This window comes from Saimiri boliviensis, chromosome 9, assembly GCF_048565385.1.
Source record: "Saimiri boliviensis isolate mSaiBol1 chromosome 9, mSaiBol1.pri, whole genome shotgun sequence".
In the NCBI taxonomy this organism is placed as follows: domain Eukaryota; kingdom Metazoa; phylum Chordata; class Mammalia; order Primates; family Cebidae; genus Saimiri; species Saimiri boliviensis.
Window position 1 is genome coordinate 19137515 of NC_133457.1, and position 25362 is coordinate 19162876.

The following is a 25362-nucleotide window of genomic DNA, read 5'->3' on the forward strand; positions in this document are numbered from 1 at the left end:
CTGGTCCTTGATCTCAAACTCCTGACCTCAAGTGATCTGTCTGCCTCAGCCTCCCAAAGTGCTGGGATTACAGGTGTGAGCCACTTTGTCCAGCTAGTACATTGTTTTTGTCCTCTGGATTAGCCCCCTCATCTAACATCAGGTAGAAATTAGCCATTCTTTATTACAAGGAATGGTCTAAGAGGCGCTGCCCTCAAATTCACAAGTAATTAGAAAGCAGTTAGAAGAAAAAAACGCCACTTTAGACATAAAGCATAAAGAATTCCTTTATTATAAATAGTGAAAGGTAATAAAACTGGAAAAATAAACATATATCTTCTTTAAACAAAAATTCAATATGGCAATACAAAAATTAGCCAGGCATTGTGGCACATATCTATAATCCCAGCTACTTGGGAGGCTGAGGCAGGAGAATCACTTGAACCCAGGAGGCGGAGGTTGCAGTGAGCAGAGATTGCACCACTGCACTCCAGCCTGGGCAACAAGAACAAAAACTCCATCTAAAAAAAAAAAAAAATTCAATATGGCTGCTAAAATAACTAAAGACAACACAGTGGTCAAGAATTAAACTTTCTCTTCGCACATTAGCACTACATACATAAATCATTCAGCCTACTAACTTCTTACAAAGTGTTTCACTTTCCCTAAAAACATATTACATTAATTATAATTTGTTTAAATTAATTCTGACATTATAATAATCATCTCTTTTTAATATTTAAATACCATTAGACTAATACTTTGATTAGCTGGTAAAACTTCCATTCTGAGTCAATGAAAAATGTCCATATACTTACATATTTTACTCTTTGGAGAAGGTTACCTCTAGATCTCTTGAATATTTCACGCCTTTCTACGGAAGTGTATGCGACTTATAAGTTCTCTGAACTTCAATATTAAGGAGTAGTTGTTCATATTGTCTTTCCATATTTCATAAGTCCTTCTAAGTTTGTCATAATACCCTTCTTTTTTCAAGTTGAAATCTGATCCTGTTGTTTTTGAAAAACTGTCCCTTTTCCATATTTCTCTCCAGGAATCTTTGAATTTTTCCAGATAACTTTGTTTTTCAGAGTCTTCCTTCCATATTCCTTCTCCTTTTTTTACGGCTGTTAATTCAGCTTTAAGTAAGTTTCTGTGAATTGTCCAAAAGATTTTAGAATCACATTTAAGCCCTTTAACAAGAACAGTTTTGCCAAGGCCTCTTCTCAAAATTTCTTCATTCAGATTCACGTTGAAATATCTACCCTTGAATTTAAAAATAATACAAACCAATTATTTAAGATAAGTGTTGTTATACCCATCACATCTTATGTACCTTAAAAATCAGTCATTCGGCAATTTTAGTCCTCCAAAGAAAAGGCAAAAATGGTTCCTAAGGGTCCCCAGAAACAGCTCTTGCTAAATGTAAGGATTTTTATTACTAGAAGACATTCTTGCTCAAAATCAGGTGACTCTTTTATAACATGGAATTCTCCACAGACTCACTGTTCTCCTAACCCGAAGACGTGAGGAAGTAATAAAGTACAAAAAGTATGTTTTTGGTCTGTTCTTGGTTCTGTGGAGGGGAGGTGGGACACACAAGATAGCCACAGTGACAGCAGAACACAGCAAAAGAAACTAAGAGATGAAGAGAAACGAAATTAAAAGTAGCCAGATGCAAAATGAACTGAATCATCACTGAACTGTTAAATTGGGTTCAGAATTCCAGTGTTTTGGACAGCACTGGCACATAAATACATTTTTAAAAGACTTTCCTCAAAGTAATTAACATAGTCTTGGCCCTTGAGTCTTCATCCTACAGGAAATTTCATTCATGGAATACCTCACTTCCTAATGAAACTGGATAAATGGGATGTTTTTTTCCCCAGTAATTCACTGTATAAAGGAGATCTTGCCTAGATATTTCTTCAATCCTTGTGGGATTTTTTTTTTTTTTAAGACAGTCTTTCACCATGTTGGTCAGGCTGGTCTTGAACTCCCGACCTCAGGTGATCCACCCACCTTGGCCTCTAAAGTTCCTGGATTACAGGCGTGAGCCACCACGGCCGGCCCCTTGTGGGATTTTAATCTTTTTGTTCTTTTAAAGATTAAATCCCCCTTGTGGGATTTTAATCTTTTTTTGTAAGACTTTGTTCCTTCAAATTCAGAAAATTTTAGTACATGATAAGGACTTAGCAAATAACAGTTATAAAGCAATTATATTTTTCTAAATCTTTCAAATCTTATAAGCTCATTCCCTTGAACAAAACTCAGAATAATTAAAATTCAACCTCACATTAGCAAAATTCAAACCAGAGAAGTAAATTATCACTCTATATGTATAGCATAGTTTGGTGGTTTAGGAAGCAAGATAAAATAAAGATATGCTTATAAGATGAAATGTAGGCTCAGGAGCCAGGAAAAGTTGGACTTGGATACAGGCTCTTCTTCCTGGCTACCCTGACCAAGACAATCAGTTTCCCTAAAAGTCCCACCTGAAAGTGGGAATAAAAGCAATAACTCTGTAAAGTGGTTCTGAAGATAAGTGACATCAATAAGAGCATGGCACCTTAGCTCAGTGGGCACATGTTGACCCTCAAAATACACATAATTGCTACCTTTATCATCATGATAATCATCTCCTTTTTTGGTAATTATACTCTTCAACTTAAAAGCTGATATTTTTATAGGCCTTTGGGATGTTTTCTACAACTTCGTATTGACTTACTTTGTTTTGGTTTTTTTTTTTTTTTTTTTTTTTTTTGAAGCAGGGTCTCACTCTGTCACCCAGGCTGGAGTGCAGTGGCACGATCTCGGCTCACTGCAACCTCAGCCTCCAGGGTGCAAGTGATTCTCTTGTCTCAGCCTCCTGAGTAGCTGAGATTACAGGTGCCCACCTCCATGTCCAGCTAATTTTTGTATTTTTAGTAGTGACAGGGTTTACCCAAGTTGGCCAGGCTGGTCTCGAACTCCTCACCTCAAATGATCTGCCGGCCTCAGCCTCATAAAGTGCTGGGATTACAGGCATGAGCCACTGTGCCCAGCCTTTATTAAGTACTTTTTCTTTTTTTTTCTTCGAGACAGAGTATTGCTCTTGTTGCCCAACCTGAAGTGCAATATGGCACGATCTCAGCTCACTGCAAACTCTGCCTCCCGGGTTCAAGCAATTCGCCTGCCTCAGCCTCCCATATTAACTTACTTTTTTTTTTTTCTTTGAGATGAAGTTTCGTTCTTGTTACCCAGGCTGGAGTGCAATGGCACAATTTCGGCTCACCACAACCTCCGCCTCCTGAGTTCAAGCAATTCTCCTACCTCAGCCTCCAGAGTAGCTAGGACTACAGGCACGTGCCACCATGCCCAGCTATATTGTATTTTTAGTAGAGACGGGGTTTCACCTTGTTGATCAGGATGGTCTCCATCTCTTGACCTCGTGATCCACCTGCCTCGGCCTCCCAAAGTGCTGGGATTATAGGCGTGAGCCAGCCTTAACTTACTTTTAAAATATAATATACTTACTTTTAAAATATAAAATATATTAAACTTAAATATAAAATATAAAATATATTAAAATAATAAACTTACTTTTAAAATATAATATACTTCAATCAATTAGTTTTTAGATAATTCTTATTTTGAAAGCACTGAATATCATCTGGACAAGCAGAAATTAATGAATTTCATTAAGATTTCTATTAATAATTCAAAATGCTTTTAAGAATTAAAACAGTTAAGTTTCTAATCATCTTATTTTATTTATTTATTTATTTATTTATTTATTTATTTATTTTTTTTTTTTTGAGACGGAGTTTCGCTCTTGTTACCCAGGCTGGAGTGCAATGGCGCGATCTCGGCTCACCGCAACCTCCGCCTCCTGGGTTCAGGCAATTCTCCTGCCTCAGCCTCCTGAGTAGCTGGGATTACAGGCACGAGCCACCATGCCCAGCTAATTTTTTGTGTTTTTAGTAGAGACGGGGTTTCACCATGTTGACCAGGATGGTCTCGATCTCTCGACCTCGTGATCCACCCGCCTCGGCCTCCCAAAGTGCTGGGATTACAGGCTTGAGCCACATCTTATTTTATTTAAATGACTGGTCTCACTCTGTCACCCAGGTTGCAGTACACTAGTGCGATCATAGCTCACTGCAGTCTTGATTATGTAGGCTGAAGCATTCCTCCCACCTCAGCCTCCTGAGCTGCTGGGATTACAGGCACAAGCGACTGCACCCAGCTCATAAGTATAATTTTAAGAGCTGAATATCGTAAAAGTGATCAAGGTATGAAAACCTATCTGATGGCCCACCAAAGAAATCTGGAGTAAGGCACATCCAGGGGTTCAGGACAGCGATTCAGCAACAAAGATGAAACTGTCATTTCCAGTTATACAATGGCTATGGCCAATCACAAAGGTAAGAAAACTCTGAGGGAACATCTTTAGATGACTCACCACTGATTAGAACTAGTACTTAACAATGTTCAACTTTACAGTTCAAAGATTTATACACTAACACAGAACCATCAACAACATGTTGGACCAAACTGAGCAAACCCTTAGAAAATACCCTTGCTCTTTGTAGTTTCCAGCTGACAAGTCTCACTCAACAAGTGGTTTCTAGTAACAAGCATGTTTAATATACCCATACATAAATAAACATATATGATACTCTCTGAATTGGCAACATTCAGAGTCATTAATAATTTGAAGTTTATGGCCAGGCACAGTGGCTCATGTCTGTAGTACCAGCACTTTAGGAGGCTGAGGTAGGCGGATCACCTGAGGTCAGGAGCTCGAGACCAGCCTGGCCAACATGACAAAACCTCATCTGTACTAAAAATTTAAAAATTAAAAAAAAAAATTAGCCAGGCATGGTGGCATGCACCTGTAGTCCCAGCTGCTCGGGAGACTAGGGCAGGAGAATCACTTAAATCTGGGAGGCAGAGGGTGCAGTGAGCCAAGATCATGGTACTGCACTCCAGCCTGGTTAACAGAGCAAGACTCTGTTTCAAAAAATAATAATAATTAATAATAATTTGAAGTTTTTTTAATTTTCTATTTTTTCTCTAATGAACATATATTACATATATAACTAAAATGAAATTTGTATATAAAACACCTGGTTCTTTATGCATAATCGCTCTCAGTAGCAGTTTAAAAAGGCAAAAAAAAATTCAGTCCCATTATATATCAAAGTTCTAATGAAATAAGTGTTTACATATAAATAACAGAATAAGATATTGCTAGTTATGTCTTCACACTGCTTACCTTATTCACCAAAAGATAGCAAAAGAGTGCTGAATTCTCCTTTCCAAGAAGTTGGAACCATAGTAATTGGGAAGGTTTTAGCTCTTTTTGTAACCATGCCTTCCCAGTTTCAGTGAGTTCTACTCCGGCCAACTTAACCAGCAAAGCACCATGTGGCTCCTCTAAAAAGGTTAGGTAGAAAAAAGTTCAGCTTTAACAGTAAGTTGCAAAAGCAAATTCCAAAGTCATTTGGCCTCCAAAAAACAAATATATTATATTTATTTATAAATACCCAGTCTCTCTAAATGTAGACCCACTTATTTCTATATTCAAGTTTTCTTTTAAAACAATACAAATATATGTAACACAGTAATTTCAAAAACGCATCTCTCTTTTTTTTTTCTTTTGAGACAGGGTCTCACTCTGTCACCCAGGCTGGAGTACAGTGGAGCAATCTCGGCTCACTGCAATCTCTGTCTCCCAAATTTAAGCAATTCTCCTGCCTCAGGATCCTGAGTAGCTGGGATTACAGGCATGCGCCACCAGGCCCAGCTAATTTTTGCATTTTTAGTAGAGACAGGGTCTTGTGATGTTGGCCAGGCTGATCTTGAACCCCTGGACTCAGGTGATCCACCCACCTCAGCCTCCCCAAATTCTGGGATTACAGGGGTGAGTCGCTGCACCCAGCCTTCAAAAATCATTTCACTAAGCTTTAGAACAGGAAGTGTTATTTACCTATTTAACCTTCTTTTTTCAACCTCCCATGTTTATTTTTATACATACATACATAAAGCTATAGACATTCAGTTTCATAATATGGGCTATTACCACCAAAATAACCACAGAAACTGTTTTTCATTTAAATTATTAAAAGATTTCTTCCCATCTCAACAAATATTGATCTACATCAATACTGTTAGGCTTATATATTATGCAAAACTAACTTTTAGACAAGATTTTATCAATTTATATTCTAAGTAGCATAATATGAAGAAGACCTGTTTACTCAAACACTTGATAGAATTTTAACCAATTTAACTTTAATAACAAGATTTTATTTTAGAAAAAGTTTATAATGTGCCGGGCGCGGTGGCTCAAGCCTGTAATCCCAGCACTTTGGGAGGCCGAGGCGGGTGGATCACGAGGTCAAGAGTTCGAGACCATCCTGGTCAACATGGTGAAACCCCGTCTCTACTAAAAATACAAAAAATCAGCTGGGCATGGTGGCGTGTGCCTGTAATCCCAGCTACTCAGGAGGCTGAGGCAGGAGAATTGCCTGAACCCAGGAGGCGGAGGTTGCGGTGAGCCGAGATCGCGCCATTGCACTCCAGCCTGGGTAACAAGAGCGAAACTCCATCTCAAAAAAAAAAAAAAAAAAAGAAAAAGTTTATAATGTTCCAAAAAGGGATAACAGCTGACAAAAAAAAAAAAAAAAGTAGTGTCTTAGAAAGAAACTATACATTTAACATACATTGAGCTCTTACATAATGGTTGAAAATATAAAGTTAAATTCATCTATTCTTCAGTAAAGAAATAATACTTTAGTTCAAGAAGATATTCTAGAACACTGTTATATTATTTGATTTTTTTTTTTTGAGACGGAGTTTCACTCTTGTTACCCAGGCTGGAGTGCAATGGCACGATCTCGGCTCACCGCAACCTCCGCCTCCTGGGTTCAGGCAATTCTCCTGCCTCAGCCTCCTGAGTAGCTGGAATTACAGGCACGCACCACCATGCCCAGCTAATTTTTTGTGTTTTTAGTAGAGACGGGGTTTCACCATGTCGACCAGGATGGTCTTGATCTCTTGACCTCGTGATCCACCCGCCTCGGCCTCCCAAAGTGCTGGGATTACAGGCTTGAGCCACCGCGCCCGGCCTGATTTTTAAAAAATAAAAATTTCTTTAGGATATGGGCTTCTTAAAAGCTGTCCTTGAATTTTAGCAGAGAAGCATCAAAAGGTATAAGTGGCCAGGTGCCGTGGCTCACACCTGTAATCCCAACACTTTGGGAGGCCGAGGTAGGTGGATCACCTGAGGTCAGGAGTTCCAGATCAGCCTGGCCAACCTGGTGAAACCCCATCTTTACTAAAAATAAAGATATTTTAAAAATTAGATGCGTGTGGTGGCGGGTGCCTGAAGTCCGAGCTACTTGGGAGGCTGAGGCAGGAGAATCGTTTGAACCCAGGAGGCAGAAGTTGCAGTGAGCCAAGATCATACCACTGCACTCCAGCCTGGGTGACTAAGTGAGACTTCATCTGAAAAAAAAAAAAAAACAAGTATAAGTGATTGCACTACTACACTCCAGCCTAGGCACCAGAGCAAGAACTTGTCTCAAAATAAACAAGAAGGCTGGGTGCAGTGGCTCACACATGTAATCCCAGCACCTTGGGAGGCTGAGGCGGGTGGATTACCTGAGGTCAGGAGTTCAAGACCAGTCTGGCCAACAGGGTGAAACCCCATCTCTACTAAAAACACAAAAATTAAAGCTAGGCGTGATGGCTTATGACTGTAATCCCAGCGCTTCGGGAGTCCAAGGTGGTTAGGTTAGGAATTCGAGACTAGCCTGACCAACATTGTGAAACCCTGTTTCTACTAAAAATACAAAATTAATCAGGCATGCTGGCACATGCCTGTAATCCCAGCTACTTGGGAGGCTAAACCAGGAGAATTGCTTGAACCTGGGAGGTGGAGGCTGCAGTGAGCTGAGATTGTGCCATTGCACTCCAGCCTTGGCAACAAGAGTGAAACTCTCTCTCAAAAAAACAAACAAACAAACAAAGATACAAAAATTAGCCGGGCGCGGTGGCTCAAGCCTGTAATCCCAGCACTTTGGGAGGCCGAGGCGGGTGGATCACGAGGTCGAGAGATCGAGACCATCCTGGTCAACATGGTGAAACCCCGTCTCTACTAAAAATACAAAAAAATTAGCTGGGCATGGTGGCGCGTGCCTGTAATCCCAGCTACTCAGGAGGCTGAGGCAGGAGAATTGCCTGAACCCAGGAGGCGGAGGTTGCGGTGAGCCGAGATCGTGCCATTGCACTCCAGCCTGGGTAACAAGAGCGAAACTCCACCTCAAAAAAAAAAAAAAAAATACAAAAATTAGCTGGCTGTGGTGGTGTGCGCCTGTAGTCCCAGCTACTTGTGAGGCTGAGGCATGAAAATCACTTGAACCTGGGAGGTAGAGGCTGCAGTGAGCCAAGATCGCACCACTGCACTCCAGCCTGGGCAATCGAGTGAGACTCTGTCTCTAAAAAAAAAGAAGACGATGAAAAAAGTATTTGTAGAATGATCATACTTTTAGCAAAAACTTTGTATTTCAGTAAGCAAATACACAAATTAGATTGAGGCTGTACATCCAACAAAGATTAAATGATGTCAAATCATTAGTACATAGTGAGTTACAGAAAGCCTGAAAACTCTGAGGTCTTTCTCCAATCCTTTAATGTTGCCAACACCACCAATCCTCTTCCAATAAGACATCCTGGTAGCAGCAGGAGGCAGCCAAACTCCCAGGCCAATAAGGGGCAGGTGCCTGAAACCTGACCTTCAAACCAAAGACAGTTTAAAATCTGAAAACCAAGCTACAGGTCTCAGATAAATCCTTGGACTGGATGGAGAAACTCTCTTCTTGTTTGGCACTCTTTCCTCTGATTGATCCCCACCCTTCACCTCTTTTACATATACCTACATTCCCTAATTGGTTTTCGCACTGTCGTGCCCATCTTTTAGTGGTGCTCTTTTTTTTTAGACTTTTTTGCATAATCACAAACCAATCAGCATGCACTCCCGCATTCTGAGCCTAAAAAGCCCCAAATTCAGCCACACATCAAGACTGCATGTCTTCAGGCAGGGGACTACCGACTTCGGGTGGAGCTGCCGAAGTCAGGTACCCTCTCTGCTGAGAGCTGTTCTGTCACTCAATAAAATTTGCCTTTCTCACCCACCAGTGGTGAGCTAACCTCATTTTTCTTGCATGTGGGACAAGAATCGGGACCCGCTGAATGAGGAGTGTAAATGAGCACAGGATATGGACCAGGGTGCAAGCCGAGTACAGCTCCTGGGGCTGAGTGGGTAGGGTACCTCCTGAGGCAAGCCCAGGACCAAGCAAGGTCCAGACAGGGGCATTGCCAGCTGTGAAGGTCTCTGGCTGGTAAAGCAGAACCAAAATATCCTGTGTCGATCCCAGTCTTTGAGACCAAAGCTTTGGGAACCAAAAACTTGAAGTGGATGGTCCATTAATCTAATAACGTATTAATGTCCTAATTCTTTACTTGACAAAGGTCATTGTATTTCCTTTAAATTAGCAAATTTTCCATTGAATATGTAAAATACAATGTAATCAGTAAGATTTTAAAAATAAATCTTCCAGAAACAAATTGCTTTTTTGAAAAAGCAAGTGTTACTTTTATTTTTTTAACATGTAAGTTTCTTTCTTGTCATCCAGGCTGGAGTGCAGTAGTGCAATCTTGGCTCACTGCAATCTCTGCCTCAAGTGATTCTGCTGCCTCAGCCTCCTGAGTAGCTGGAATTACAAGCACATGCCACCACACCCCTGCCACCACACCCGGTTAATTTTGTACATTTAGTAGAAAGGGGGTTTTGTCATATTGCCAGGCTGGTCTTGAACTCCTGACCTCAAGTTATCTGCCCACCTCAGCCTCCCAAAGTGCTGGGATTACAGGAGTGAACCAGTGTGTGTGGTGTGCATGCATGTGTGCGTGTGTGTATGTGTGTGTGTGTGTGTGTGTGTGTGTGACATGGTTTTGATCTGCCACCCAGGCTGCAGTGCAGTGGCATGATCACAGCTCACTGTAGCCTCAACCTCCCAGTGTATGTGTGTGTGTGTGTGTGTGTGTGTGTGTGCGTGTGTGTGCGTGTTGAGACATGGTTTTGCTCTGCCACCCAGGCTGGAGTGCAGTGGCATGATCACAGCTCACTGTACCCTCAACCTCCGTGTGTGTGTGTGTGTGTGTGTGTGTGTGTGTGTCTGCGTGTTGAGACATGGTTTTGGTCTACCACCCAGACTGGAGTGCAGTGGTATGATCACAGCTCACTGTAGCCTCAATCTCCCAGTCTTAAGCAATCCTTCCACCTCAGCCTCCCGTGTAGCCAGGACAACAGGCACACACCATCATGCCCAGCTAATTTATTTGTTTATTTGTCAGTTTTTTAAAATCAGGTCTTACTCTGTCACCCAGGCTGGAGTGCAGTGGCATGATCTTGGCTCTGCTTCCTGGGCTCAAGCAATCCTTTTGCCTCAGCTTCCCAAATATCTGGGACTATAGGCCCATGCCACCACACCCAGCTAATCTTTGTGTTTTTTGTAGAGACAGAGTTTCACCATGTAGCCCAGGCTAGTCTCAAACTCCTGGACTCAAGTGATCCACCCGCTTCAGCCTCCCAAAGTGCTGGATTACAGGTACAAGGCATCGCTAATTTTTAAAATTTTTTTGTAGAGACGTGGTCTCACAATGTTGCCAGAGCTAGTCTCAAACTCTTGGGCTCAAGGGATCCTCCTGCTTCAGCCTCTCAAAGTGCTAGTATTATGGGCATGTACCACTACAACTGGCCTTTGATTTCTAATCTATGAATTTTTTAGTTTTATGTGAATCCCTCTATCTTCTCAGCCCTTCAATAAATCTTTTATGTAAGCATCAAAAATAAGTAAGTAAATAAAGCCCAATTCAAAACAGATGGATGACAGAGTAGATGCTGGTTAGGAGGGGAGAGCAACTTAGGCTCCAATGGAGTAGGCCAAGAGTACTCTGTCAAAAAGGTAGAACTTGGCCAGGTGCAGTGGCCCAGCCTGTAATCCCAGCACTTTGAGGGGTAGAGGTACGCCAATGGCTTGAACCCAGAAGTTTAAGAAGGGCTGGGCAATACAGTGAGACTCTGTTTCTACAATAAATAAACTTAAACATTAGTAGCCATGATGATGCACTCCTATAGTCCTAGCTGCTTAGGAGGCTGAGGCGAGAGGACTGCTTCGGCCTGAAAGGTGGAGGTTGCAGTGAGCCATGATCACGCCACTGTACTCCAGCCTGGGTGACAGAGCAAGACTGAGGCTCAAAATCAATCAATAAAGATAAGGTGAGACTTACATGTTTCAAATAAATAGAGAAGCAGAAGGGAGTAGAGAGTGACTATGTTAAGCAAAGGAAAGATCATGTTTATCTAGAAAAACTACAAACATGAGATGAACACTGGAGCAAACCCCAACCAGGGAGTCTGTTATATTTCTGCCTCATGAGATGGGTGGGAAACTTTGTGACTAAACATTTTTAAGGTTTTTAGAGAAATAGGACATGAAACAAAAACTGATTTTTTTATAAACAACTCTAGATCTATAAAATACTGTAAGTGGATTTATGACAATGGACAACTTCATGAGACACATGAAGTTGTATGACAGCAGAATCATCTACACCTATGTCCCAATTTTTTTTTTTTTTACCATCAGGGATAAGATTAACTTTGAATAATTTCCTCACTAGACTGCAGGTTTTATGACTACTGCAGGCATGTGCCCACTTTGTTTGCTGCTATACTGAGACTGTAACAATAGCACAGGTGTTCAGTAATATTTGAAAGAATGAACTATTCTAAATGTTTTACTCTATAAAATTTTTAGGCTCTGTGCATATGTGTGTGTATGCCTCCCCACTCATACACACCAAAAATAAGACTGCAGAAGGGACAGGTGGCACAGAATTATCATGAGGAAAGAGTCTTAGAAATCTTATAACTCTCCAGGCCGGGCATGGTGGTTCACGCCTGTAATCCCAGCACTTGGGAGGCCGAGGCAGGCATATCACAAGGTCAAGAGTTCGAGACCAAGCTGGCCAACATGGTGAAACCCCATCTCTACTAAAAATACGAAAATTAGCTGGGAAAAAAAAAATGAAAAAATTAGCTGGGACTGGTGGCATGAGCCTGTAGTCCCAACTACTCAAGAGGCTGAGGCAGGAGAATCGCTTGAACCCGGGAGGTGGCAGTTGCAGTGACCCAAGATCATGCTACTGTACTCCAGCCTGGCAACAGAGCAAGATCCTATCTCAAAAAAAAAAAAAAAGGAAATCTTATAAGTCTCTTGTTTGATGGTGGTAGGAACAACCACAGACCAAAAGTAGAAACAGAACACAGCTCCACACACCAATCTGTGTTCTACTACACCATGCAGCCTCTGCTACTATGTCAAGTCATTCTAACCAAACTTTCTTGGTAAGAATGACCTCCGTTTTTAGGACCTGGGTCTTAGCCTTCCTCAGAAATAGAATAAATATCTATTTTTGTTATATAAGCCAAGAAATAGTAATAGTGAAAGGAACATAAGGAGCTTCTAATTAAGTATTTTAAAATGAAGACTATGCTCTAGCAACTTAACATATCATTCAAAATGGTTTGGGTAGCAACTTTACAGCTCGAAAACCTTTTTACAGGTAAATAGATTTCATGTCTGGAAGTGCAAAATGATCTTTTCACATAAGCGGTTTACGTCAGTCATAAAACAGGCATTAGCACTATCATGACATCTGTAGTGGTTAATATCTGTTGAGAGGTATAAGACATTTACCATCTGTTTCTTTAACTTCTATGTCTATAGAACATGCAGTTCTGAACTGAGTGATGGAAAATCTGTTTTCTAGCTTTGATTTCATCATTATTAGCTAGATGGCATTTAATCTCCATAGAAAATATTAAAATAAGTGGAGGAGAATAGTAAAATGGGAATTTAAGGCCTTCTAAGGCTCCCTTAAGCTCTAAAATTCTATGTACCAAATTACATAAACACATTATTATTTGTTGTGAGACCCATTAATAATAAAAATCATATATGGCAATTACAGCACTGTGGCATTGCATGATTTCAAGAGGCAGATTTCTATTAAATATCACCCCTGTAGTCATGCAATGCATAGACTGGACAATCACATGTGATGATCTGGCTGGCTAAGGTCTAACAAGCCATTACAATCAGATAGGAGAGATTTAAATTATTATAACAACTGAGAACCTAAAGAACTTGTTTAGTGTAAATACTGCCTAGAGCTGAAGTGGCAGCTCTCTTTAGGGAGCAACACACATTAAAACTGTTAAGTTCTCTTTGGTTTATTAAAAGAATTAATCTTATCAAGTATGTCTGGGAGAAAAAATCAATCTTGTTCATTTACAGTTATATCTTATTGAACAACGTGATATTTGTTCATCTTGGGATTTTAAAAAAGCAAGTATTCCTTTCTTCATGAAATCAGAATATTAAGAAGAGCCATAAACAGAACTAAATTAATCCATTTGTCAAATTTTACCAAGTCTCTATTGGCCAGTAAGTATTTTCTAGGAACTTCAAATACAAAGATAAAAAGGAAAAAATCCTTGCCCATCAGGAGCTCATAGTTCAGTGAGAAATATAAACCTAAATATATAATAATAACAGAAAAAGGGAAATACAAACATAATTGCAGTGTATCATTAATTTTTGTGGGGTATGGCAAAGAAAGAGGCTAATTCAGCTTGGCAATTAAGGAAGCTTCACAAAAGAGCTGACAGTTGAGCTGGATCCTAAATAATCAAATGATGTTCAACAGATGCCAAGACACACCAAGCAAAGAGTCAGGTCCAGGGTTATAAGAATGCATATAAGCATCAGGAGGGTCTGTGTGACTGGGGCTTTGATGTAAAGCAAGAAGAAATGGGAACTGCAGCAGAAAAGAGCTGGCTCCTGCCCATCTCTCCAATGTCCTTTGGCATATCTTACCAAATGCCAAATGCAGCCCAGGATGACTTCGAATATGTCCCAACACAAATCTGTAAACTTTCTTAAAGCATTATGAGAATTTTTTTCCTTTTTTTGCTCATCAGCTATTGTTAGTGTATTTAATGTGTGGCCCAAGAAAATTTTTCTTCGTCCAACGTGGCCCAGCCAAAAGATTGGATACCCTGTCTTACACCCTTCCTTCCTGAGCCTTAGACACAGGAGTCTTCGTATGTCCTATCAAAAGCACCAGGCTCTTTCTCACCTATGCTCTTCCTAGCTAGCCTCCTCTTAATTTTTCAGGTCCCTGATTAAATAGCAATTCCTCAGTGAGGCCTTTTCTGACTACTCTGTATGTATAGATTCCATACTGCCACCCCCAAGACCCCCCAAAATTATCCTAGTATCCTGCTCCTTTTCTTCATAGCTCTTAGGACAACTTTTCATTTGCTTGTTGTCTATCTTCTACCTAGACTGTAAGCTTCAAGGGTTAAAGGGGCTTTGTTTGTTTTACCCAACATTGTACAATTAGCTTAGGTAGGTCCTAGACCACAGTAGGTGCTTAACATTTGTGAAATGAATGACTGAATGTTTGTATGAATGATTGAGTGGTTGAATTTAAAAAAGAGCAAAGGAAGAAAGAAAATCTCAGCCAAATTAAGTACCTCCTTATGTATAAGGCCAAGAATTGAGACTTTCTCATAGACAATGGAGTTACTAGGAATTAAAATTACTTTTTTTTTTTACTATTTTATAAATAACATCTAATAAAAGAATACTACAATAGTTACTTAGTTTCATTAATCTTGTACCTTACTTACTTCTCAATGATGCTATAATAGGTAAAGTAATAGGTACATGTTCAATTTCTAAACCATTCTCAGTTATTCGGTGTAATCGTCCACGTAGTTTAACATTTCTTCTTATAAATTCTATTGGAATATCCGAAGAGCTTGTAAATTTTGACGTCTATTGATTTACAAGGAGAAAAATATAATCACATTATTATTGTCATTTCAAAATTTAAAATGTCAAATTATCAAAACATTTCACAAGAAGACATAACCATCAACAGTTGTAAATTTAGGTCTTAATTTCACGTTACTTTAATACGATTTAGTCAAAAGTGTTTAAGGAAACATTATTTACAAGTCATTATTTACCATTTTCAAGCTACTACATAAAGAACATTAAATAGACTCCTAACTTCTAAAAGCTTACAACCTCAAAATATGACACAATTCATCAAAAGACAATGAGTATCTATCTGTGCCTGGCACCACACAAATCTGGTTAAACAGCCTCTATCCTATTCTACATAAGTGCAATGTATTCATGCATATACTGGTGGGAAAACTTAAACAAAGCTGAGTCAAATTAAATTAGAACCTTAACCGACAATATTTTTTTCTTCTTATTATTTTTTATCTTGTAGGAGAAAAGGCACATTAAAAAAAAGAAAAAAGAAAGGCCGGGCCGGGCGCGGTGGCTCAAGCCTGTAATCCCAGCACTTTGGGAGGCCGAGGCGGGTGGATCACGAGGTCAAGAGATCGAGACCATCCTGGTCAACATGGTGAAACCCCATCTCTACTAAAAATACAAAAAATTAGCTGGGCATGGTGGCGTGTGCCTGTAATCCCAGCTACTCAGGAGGTTGAGGCAGGAGAATTGCTTGAACCCAGGAGGCAGAAGTTGCGGTGAGCCGAGATCGCGCCATTGCACTCCAGCCTGGGCAACAAGAGTGAAACACTCCGTCTCAAAAAAAAAAAAAAAAAAAAGAAAGGCCAACATTAGGAATGTACTACAATCCCTAACACGTAATTTCTTGAGATCAATCAATACTTTATGCCTATTTTTTCCACATTAACAATACTATAAGCTTTGTTCATAATTATGGCTAGTTAAGAGGCTTACGTAACAGAAGGAAAAGCCAGGCATGATGGCTTATACCTATAATCCCAGCACTTTGGGAGGCTAAGGTGGAAGGATCACTTGAGGCCAGGAGTTTGAGACCAGCCTGGGAAACATAGCGAGATACCACCTCCACAAAAAAAATGTAAAAATCAGCTGGGCATCATAACATGGAACAGGAGGGTCACTTGCACCCAGGAGTTTACAGTTACAGTGAGCCATAATAGTGCCACTTCGCTCCTGCCTGGGTCACAGAGCGAGATCCTGTCTTTATAAAATAAATAAATAAAAATAAAAGGATAAATTAGTACCCAACTCCCTATGACAGTAAAATTGAACTGAAGATTTTTATAACCAAGAATAATGTAGGAGACAAACGCAGAATGTGAAATATACTATAGAATAAATCGCTTGGTCTTCCCAACAAATCAATGGCATGGAAAAAAAAGGGTGGGAAGGAATTATAAAATAAATGAGATTTAAGAAATATAATAAATAAAATATATAGACTATTTGAATAGTCAATTCAACAAGAGGATATAACAATTATAAATATATGTACAACCAACACTGGTACACCAAGATATACAGAGCCATTAGAACTACAGCTAGAGAGAGAGATCCCAATATAACAATAGCTGGAGGCATCAACACCCCACTTTCAGCACTGGACAGATCTTCCAAATAGAAAATCAACAAAGTAACATTGGATTTAATCTGCACTATAGACCAAATGGACCCAGGATATTCATAGAAAATTTCATCCAATGGCTGCAGAATATACATTCTTATCCTCAGTACATGAATCATTCTCAAGGATAGACCATATGTTAGGTCACAAAACAAGTCTTAAAAATTTCAAAATTATATCAAATACCTTCTCTGACTACAACAGAATACAGCTAGAAATCAATAACAAGAGGAATCTTGGAAATTATACAAACACATGGAAATTAAACAATGTGTTCCTGAATGACCAATGAGTCAATAAAGAAATTAAAAAAGAAATTTAAAAATTTCTTGAATCAAAGCCGGGCGCGGTGGCTCAAGCCTGTAATCCCAGCACTTTGGGAGGCCGAGGCAGGTGGATCATGAGGTCGAGAGATCGAGACCATCCTGGTCAACATGGTGAAACCCCGTCTCTACTAAAAATACAAAAAATTAGCTGGGCATGGTGGTACGTGCCTGTAATCCCAGCTACTGAGGAGGCTGAGGCAGGAGAATTACCTGAACCCAGGAGGCGGAGGTTGCGGTGAGCCGAGATTGCGCCATCGCACTCCAGCCTGGGTAACAAGAGTGAAACTCTGTCTCAAAAATAAAAGAAATAGCCGGGCACAGTGGCTCAAGCCTGTAATCCCAGCACTTTGGGAGGCCGAGCTGGGTGGATCACGAGGTCAAGAGATCGAGACCATCCTGGTCAACATGGTGAAACCTCATCTCTACTAAAAATACTAAAAATTAGCTGGGCATGGCGGCGCATGCCTGTAATCCCAGCTACTCAGGAGGCTGAGGCAGGAGAATTGCTTGAACCCAGGAGGCGGAGGCTGCGGTGAGCCGAGGTTGCGCCATTGCACTCCGGCCTGGGTAACAAGAGCGAAACTCCGCCTCAAAAAAAGAAAAAACAAAAACACAAAAAAACAAAAAAACAAACAAATAAATAAATAAATAAATAAAATTAAAAATAAAAATAAAAAAATACAAAAATTAGCTGGGTGTGGTAGTGTGATCCCAGCTATTCAGGAGGCTGAGGCAGGAGAACCGCTCGAACCTGGGCAGAGGCTGCAGTAAGGCAAGATGGTGACACTGCACTCCAGCCTAGGGGACACAGTGAGACTCCATCTAAAAAAACAACAACAACAACAACAAGAAAAAAAACTAAAAATAGAAGTACCATATGATCCAGCAATCCCACTGTTAGATATATACCAAAAGAAGGGAAATCAGTATATCAAAGAAATATCATTAATACTGTGCTTATTGCAGCACTATACACAATAGCTGCGATTTGGAAGAAACCTACGTGTCCATCAACAGATGAATGGATAAAGAAAATATGGGTCGGGTGCAGTGGATCATGTCTGTAATCCAAGCACTTTGGGAGGCCAAGCCAGGCAGATCACTTGAGCCCAGGAGCTGGCGATCAACCTGGGTAACATGAAAAAACCCTGTCTCTCCAAAAAGTACAAAAATTAGCTGGACATGGCAGCTCACACCTGTGGTACCAGCTACTCAGGAGGCTGACATGGGATGATCACTTGAGCCCGGGAGATCGAGGCTGCAGTGAGCCATGATCACACCACTGCACTCAACCTGGGTGACAGAGTGAGACCTTGTCTCAAAAAAGAAATTACAGTACATGTACACAGTGGAATACTATTCAGCCTTAAATAGAACTGTTATTTGCAACACCATGGGTGGAACTGGAGGTCATTATGTTAAGTAACCCAAGAAAGAAAAAACTTTGCATGTTGTCACTTATTTAAGGGAACTAAAAAATTCAAAAATTGAATTCATGGAGACAGAGAGTAGAATATTGGTTGCCAGAACCTGGGAAGGGTAGCTGGGGATAAGCAAGAAGTGGGGTTGGGGCCGGGCGTGGTGGCTCAAGCCTGTAATCCTAGCACTTTGGGAGGCCAAGGCGGGTGGATCACGAGGTCAAGAGATCGAGACCATCCTGGTCAACATGGTGAAACCCCGTCTCTACTAAAAATACAAAAACTTAGCTGGGCATGGTGGTGCGTGCCTGTGATCCCAGCAACTCAGGAGGCTGAGGCAGGAGAATTGCCTGAACCCAGAAGGTGGAGGTTGCGGTGAGCTGAGATCACACCATTGCACTCCAGCCTGGGTAACAAGAGTGAAACTCCGTCTCAAAAAAAAAAAGAAGTGGGGTTGGTTAATGAGTACGAAAATATAATGAAATAGAATGAATAAGATTAATATTTGGTAGCACAATAAGGTGACTACTGTCAACAATTATTTATTATACATTTTTAAATAGCTAAAAGAACATAATTGGATTGTTTATAACAGGAAAAATAATAAATGTTTAAGGTGATGGATACCCTATTACGTTGATGTGATTATTATGCACTGTATGCCTGAATCAAAATATCTCATGTATCTCATAAATGTATACACCTAGTATGTACCCACAAAAATTAAAAGGAAAAAAATAGACAAATTGGACTTCATAAGAATCAAAAACTTGCACATCAATGAGCACTATCAACAGAGTTAGAAAAAGCAAACACACAGACAGGCCACAGTGGCTCATGTCTGTAATCCCAGCACTTTGGAAGGCTGAGATGGAAGAATTGTTTGAAGACACGCGTTCAAGACCAGCCTGGGCAGCATAGCGAGACCCCCCATCGCTACAGAAAAATAAAAAATTAGCCAGGCAGGGTAGCAGATGCCTTTAGTCCCAGCTACTCAGGAAGCTGAGACAGGAGGATCACTTGAGGCAAAGAGGTTGAGGCTGCAGTGAGTCATGATCGTACCAGTGCACTCTAGCCTGGGCAACAGAGTGAGACCTTGTCTCTAAAACAAAAACAAAAACAAAAACAAAAGGCAACATACAGAATGGATGGGAGAAAACATTTGCAAATCAATTATCTAATTAGGGATTCAGAATATAGAGAACTCCTAAAATTCAACAACAAAAAACCAAACAACCCATTCAAAAAGGGGCAAAAGAGCTAAATAGACATTTATCAAAAAAACACATATGAAAGGCCAATAAGCATATGAAAAGATGCTCAACATCACTAATCATTAAAGGAATGTAAATCAAAACCACAATGAGATACTACCTCAAACCCATTAAGATGGCTACTAACAAAAAACAGAAAATAATAATTGTTGGTAAGAATCTGGTGAAACAAACTCTTATGCATTGTTAGTGCTAATGTAAAATAACCACTACAAAAAACAGTATGGCAGTTACTAAAAAAATTTGAAATAGGCCTGGCACAGGGTCTCACGCCTGTTATCCCAGCACTTTGGGAGGCCAAGGCAGGTGGATCATAAGGTCAAGAGTTCAAGACCAGCCTGGCCAACACAGTGAAATCCTGTATCTACTAAAAATACAAAACAATTAGCCAGGTGTGGTGGCAGGCACCTGTAATCCCAGCTACTCAGGAGGCTGAGGAAGGAGAATCACTTGAACCTGGGAGGTGGAGGTCGCAGTGAGCTGAAATCACACTACTTCACTCCTGCCTGGGCGACGGAGTGAGACTCCGTCTAAAAAAAAAAAAAAATTAAAAATACAATTTCTGTGTAATCCACTTCTGGGTATATGCCTAAAATAACTGAAAGCAGGGTCTCAAAGATTTATTTGTATAGGCATGTTCATAGCAGCATTATTCACAACAGCTAAAACATGGAAGGAACCCAAGTGTCCATGAACAGATCAACAGAGAAGCAAAATGTGATATACACTTACAATGGAATATTGTCAGTCTTAAAAAGGACAAAAATCATGATATATGCTACAACACGGATGAATCTTAGTAATATCAGGCTAAGTGAAAAAAGCCAGTCACAAAAAGACAAATACAGTATGATGCTACTTATATGAGGTACTTAGAGCGGTCAAAATCATAGAGATGAAAAATGGAATGATGGTTGCCAGGGGATGAGGGGAAAGGGAAGCTGGAGTTACTGGTTTTTGTTTGTTTCGTTTTTTGAGATGGAGTTTCATTCTTGTTGCCCAGGCTGTAGTGCTGTGACACAGTCTCAGCTCACTGCAACCTCCACCTCCCAGGTTCAAGCAATTCTCCTGCCTCAGCCTCTCAAGTAGCAGGCACCTGCCACCACACCTGGTTTATTTTTTGTATTTTTGGTAAAGACAGGGTTTCAACATGTTGGCCAGGCTGGTCTCGAACTCCTGACCTCAGGTGATCCACGTGCCTTGGCCTCCCAAAGTGCTGGCATTACAGGCGTGAGCCACCGCACCGGCCCCTGGAGTTATTGTTTAATGGGCATAGAAAAAAAATATGTCTATTATGCTACTAATAAAACATTAGTGAAAGAGCTAAGAAAATGTGCTAACTGGAAGCATAAATTATTGAGTGCTAAGAGACATATTCAACTGTGGTCTAAATAAAAAGTACCACAAAAAAACACTTTTAAGATATTCTGCAGTGTTTGAAATGCAAATTTAGTGATTATAACATTCTAGCAAAGTAAATCCTTTTCAGATTCCTTTTTAAGAATGAAAAAATGTGGCCGGGCGTGGTGGCTCAAGCCTGTAATCCCAGCACTTTGGGAGGCCGAGGCGGGTGGATCACGAGGTCGAGAGATCGAGACCATCCTGGTCAACATGGTGAAACCCCGTCTCTACTAAAAAAAAAAATACAAAAAACTAGCTGGGCGTGGTGGTGCGTGCCTGTAATCCCAGCTACTTAGGAGGCTGAGGCAGGAGAACTGCCTGACCCAGGAGGCGGAGGTTGCGGTGAGCCGAGATCACGCCATTGCACTCCAGCCTGGGTAACAAGAGCGAAACTCCATCTCAAAAAAAAAAAAAAGAATGAAAAAATGTGATTATGGAAATATAGACCATGCAATTACTTTCTGTAAAATCCTGTGGATGTGTTACTTTTAAACCAAGACCTTAAAATATGTTCATTGTTCTAAAATACTATTTAAAAGCTACCAATATGCATAACAATATGATATACTGCTTGAGATAAAAATTATCTGAAATGTGAATAAACTAACTACTTGCTGCTTATTGTAATGTCTTTTTCATTTTTTAACTTACCAGTCGAATGCTTCTTAGAAGTAATATTATTCCAGCTATGGCCATTCCAGTGCTGATGTTCTACAGAAAGAGATTTAAGGGTTAACTCTCATTAATTATTAGTCACAATAGTGAAAGTACTAATTAGAAGGTGGAAAAATATAAGACTGTCCTCTCTATGTCTAATTGTACAAACAATGTACGTCCTTCAAATAAAGGCCCACTTCTTCAAAAAACTGCCTATTCATTCATTAATCTTTCCTTCTTTTAACTTTTACAATACTCAAATTCTTTCCCAAACCATCTGGCACACAGAGAAGTGTGTGTGTGTGTGTGTGTGTGTGTGTGTGTGTGTCTAAACATATACACATACATATATACACTCACCCACCCCATACACACATACATACATGTATATAGTATTGGACTGTTCTCCACTAATTGTATTATTTAACTATCAGTTCCATAAATGTATGAACTGGTCTAGTACTTCTTGTACAGTAGCCATAGCAATTAGTATAACCTTGCATCCATGGTGGGAATTTAAGTATTTGGTAGAAAATCTTATACTAAAACCTTAAAATACAGAAACTTGGCAAATGTGGGTAAATGGCTGAGAAATACTCAGTGATTTTTTTTTTTTTTTTTTTTTTTTTTTTTTTTTTTTTTTGAGATAGAGTTTCGCTCTTGTTACCCAGGCTGGAGTGCAATGGCGCGATCTCGGCTCACCGCAACCTCCGCCTCCTGGGTTCAGGCAATTCTCCTGCCTCAGCCTCCTGAGTAGCTGGCATTACAGGCACGCGCCACCATGCCCAGCTAATTTTTTGTGTTTGTTTTTTTTTAGTAGAGACGGGGTTTCACTATGTTGACCAGGATGGTCTCGATCTCTTGACCTCGTGATCCACCCGCCTCTGCCTCCCAAAGTGCTGGGATTACAGGCTTGAGACACCGTGCCCAGCTCAGTGATGTTTTTTAAGTGTTTCATTTAAACTGGGGTAGGTCTAAAGGAGTTTAATGAAAAATTAAGAATCCTACAACTCTCAAAAAAAGTGATAATCTAACACACTTTGCTTCAATCAATACAAGTAGGTACATAAAATGAGATTGAGGCCGGGCACGATATCTCATGCCTGTAGCCTATAATGCCAGCACCTGGAGAGGCCAAGGCGGGTGGGTCACTTGAGGCCAGGAGTTTGAGACCAGCCCTGCCAACATGGTGAAACCCTGTCTCTACTAAAAATACAAAAAAACTAGCCAGCCGTGGCAATACACACCTGTAATTCCAGCCACTCAGGAGGCTGAGGCACGAGATTTACTTGAACCCAGGAGGTGGAGGTTGCAATGAGCCCAGACTGTGTCACTGCACTCCAGCCTGGGCAACAGAGTGAGACTCTGTCTCAAAAGAAAAAAGAAATGAGACTGAAAATATGCACAAAGGTAAATACTCTGGATTATGTTATTGGATTATTTGTAATATTATAATCATGTTCTAATTTACACAACTTCCTCCCATAATCCTTATGAAGTCACTTTATAATTTGAAATAACCCATGCATCTATTATGCTTAACTGAAAGACGTGAGTTTTCATCGATTAACACATATATTATTTACTATTCAATGATGCTGCAAATATTTACATAGCACTTACTAAGTGGCAGGCATTACTCTAAGAACTGGGGCTACAATGGTTAGTTAAAACTGCATGGCCTTAGACCTTGTGCTGCTTGGCTCCAGAGCATTTGCAAAGCTTGTCTTACTCAACTTTTCAGCAGAATTTTTTTTTTTAGACAGAGTCTCGATCTATTGCCCAGGATGGGGTACCCTCCCGGGTTCAGGCAATTCTCCTGCCCCACCTCCTGAGTAGCTGGGATTACAGGGGTGTGCCACCATGCCTGGCTAATTTTTGTATTTTTGGTAGAGACAGGGTTTTACCATGTTGGTCAGGCTGCTCTTGAACTTCTGACCTTGCGATCCACCTGCCTCAGCCTCCCAATGTGCTGGGACTACAGGCATAAGCGAACATGCCTGGCCTTCAGCAAAATTTTTTTTTTTTTTTTTTTAATTGAGACGAAATCTCACTCTGGCTGGAGTGCAATGGTGTGATCTTGGCTCACTACAAACTCCGACTCCCTGGTTAAAGCAATTCTCCTGCCTCAGCCTCCCAAGTAGCTGGGATTACAGGCACAGGCAACCACACCCGGCTAATTTTAGTATTTTTAGTAGAGAGGGTTTCACCATGTTGGCCAGTATAGTTTCGATTTCCTGACCTCATGATCTGCCCGCCTCAGCGTCCCAAAGTACTGGAATTATAGGCATGAGCCACCACACCTGGTCTTCAGCAGAGGTTTTTTTTTTTACAGTTAATGATTCCTTCTGAAAACATTTTCTTCACTTGACTTCTAGAACACCTGGCTGTCCTGACTTTCTTACTACCTCACTGTCTGCTTCTTGTTAGTCTTGCTGACCTCCTCTTCACTCCCCAGATTCTCCATGTTATACTCCCCCAAATTCTAGAGCTCCTTCAGTTGCTCTTCTCACTTGCTCTGAGTTGTTATTCAAGCCCACAGCTTCATCCTACTTAAGGTTTAAGCAGGTCATTCCCAATGTTCTATGTCAGGTTTTGATCGCCCTTCAACACCAGATTCCACGTCCAGTTGCCAAGAACAGCATCTACAGTTTTGCTTAGAAGTCTTAATAACCATCTTCAGGTTCACACATCTCCATATACATGTCCAAAAAGTTCTCTAGATTTTCCCCAACAAATCATTTACTCCAGCCCCTTATCAGCAACTATTACCAGCTTCCTTGGACTTCTTTCTTTGTACCTCACACCCAAACAATTCACATCACCACAATTCTGTGTCTTAGCCACAACCCTCTCTTGTCTGGTGGCCTAACATCATGTCCCTCTCTTGCTTCAACTCCAGAGGCTTAGTGCTTCACACACACACGCGCACACACACACACACAAGAAAAGAAAAGAAAAGAAAAAGAAAGAAAAAAGAAGGCAGGGCACCACGGTCTGATGCCTATAATCCCAGTGCTTTGGGAGGTGGAGGCCAGCAGATCCCTTGAGGCCAGGAGTTCAAGGCCAGCCTGGGAAACACAGGGAGACCCTGCCTCACAAATAAAAAACAATTAGCCTGGTGTGGTGACAAGCTACTCAGCAGGCTGAGGTGGAAGGATTGCTTTAGCCCAAAAGTGCAGGCTGCAATGAGACATGATGGTGCCACTGCACTCCAAACATGACAGTGAGACCCTGTCTCAAAAAAAGAAATCTATTCAGGAGGTTGAGGTGGGAGATCACTTGAGGCCAGGAGTTGGAGACCAGCCTGGACAACACAGCAAGACCCCCGTCTCTAACTTTAAAAGAAATTAGTTGGTGTGGTAGTGCACACCTGTGGTTCCAACTACTTGGGAGGCTGAAGTAGGAGGATCTCTTCAGCCCAGGAGGTGGAGGCAGCTATGAGCTATGATCGCACCACTGCACTACAGCTTGGGCCAGAAAGGAATACACCATCCCTAAAAAATAAAATTAAAAATAAAAATTAGAAATGTTCTCTCCCAAGGTGTACAGGACTTCCCTACTCTTCCTCTGTCTCCTCTCTGAGCCTTCCCCAAGTGCTCTACAGGACCAGGTGGCATCCCCGAGCTGGGCTGCGTCTCGCCCTTTTAGGTGCCCCCCACAGCCCAGCAAGGACCCAGCACAGTCCTTGCAATAATGAGGCCGAACTGGCCC

General features: G+C 40.8%; 1 protein-coding gene across 2 annotated transcripts in view; it reads right to left on the reverse strand.

The window, feature by feature from the left end:
* Positions 1–248: 248 nt before the first annotated feature.
* Positions 249–25362, reverse strand: part of C9H3orf33 (chromosome 9 C3orf33 homolog) — a 29528-nt gene continuing 4414 nt past the window's right edge. Inside the window, exons 1-5 of one of the 2 annotated variants that reach the window (XM_074405531.1) lie at positions 22896–25350; positions 21643–21702; positions 14792–14939; positions 5240–5400; positions 249–1245 (exon numbers count right to left, since the gene is read on the reverse strand). In XM_074405531.1, coding sequence (XP_074261632.1) covers positions 844–1245; positions 5240–5400; positions 14792–14939; positions 21643–21687 — 756 coding nt within the window. In that variant the 5' untranslated portion in view covers positions 21688–21702; positions 22896–25350 and the 3' untranslated portion in view covers positions 249–843. Of the gene's footprint in view, positions 1246–5239; positions 5401–14791; positions 14940–21642; positions 21703–22895; positions 25351–25362 lie in introns of those variants that run through there. The other variant, XM_039480290.2, reaches the window with a different exon arrangement.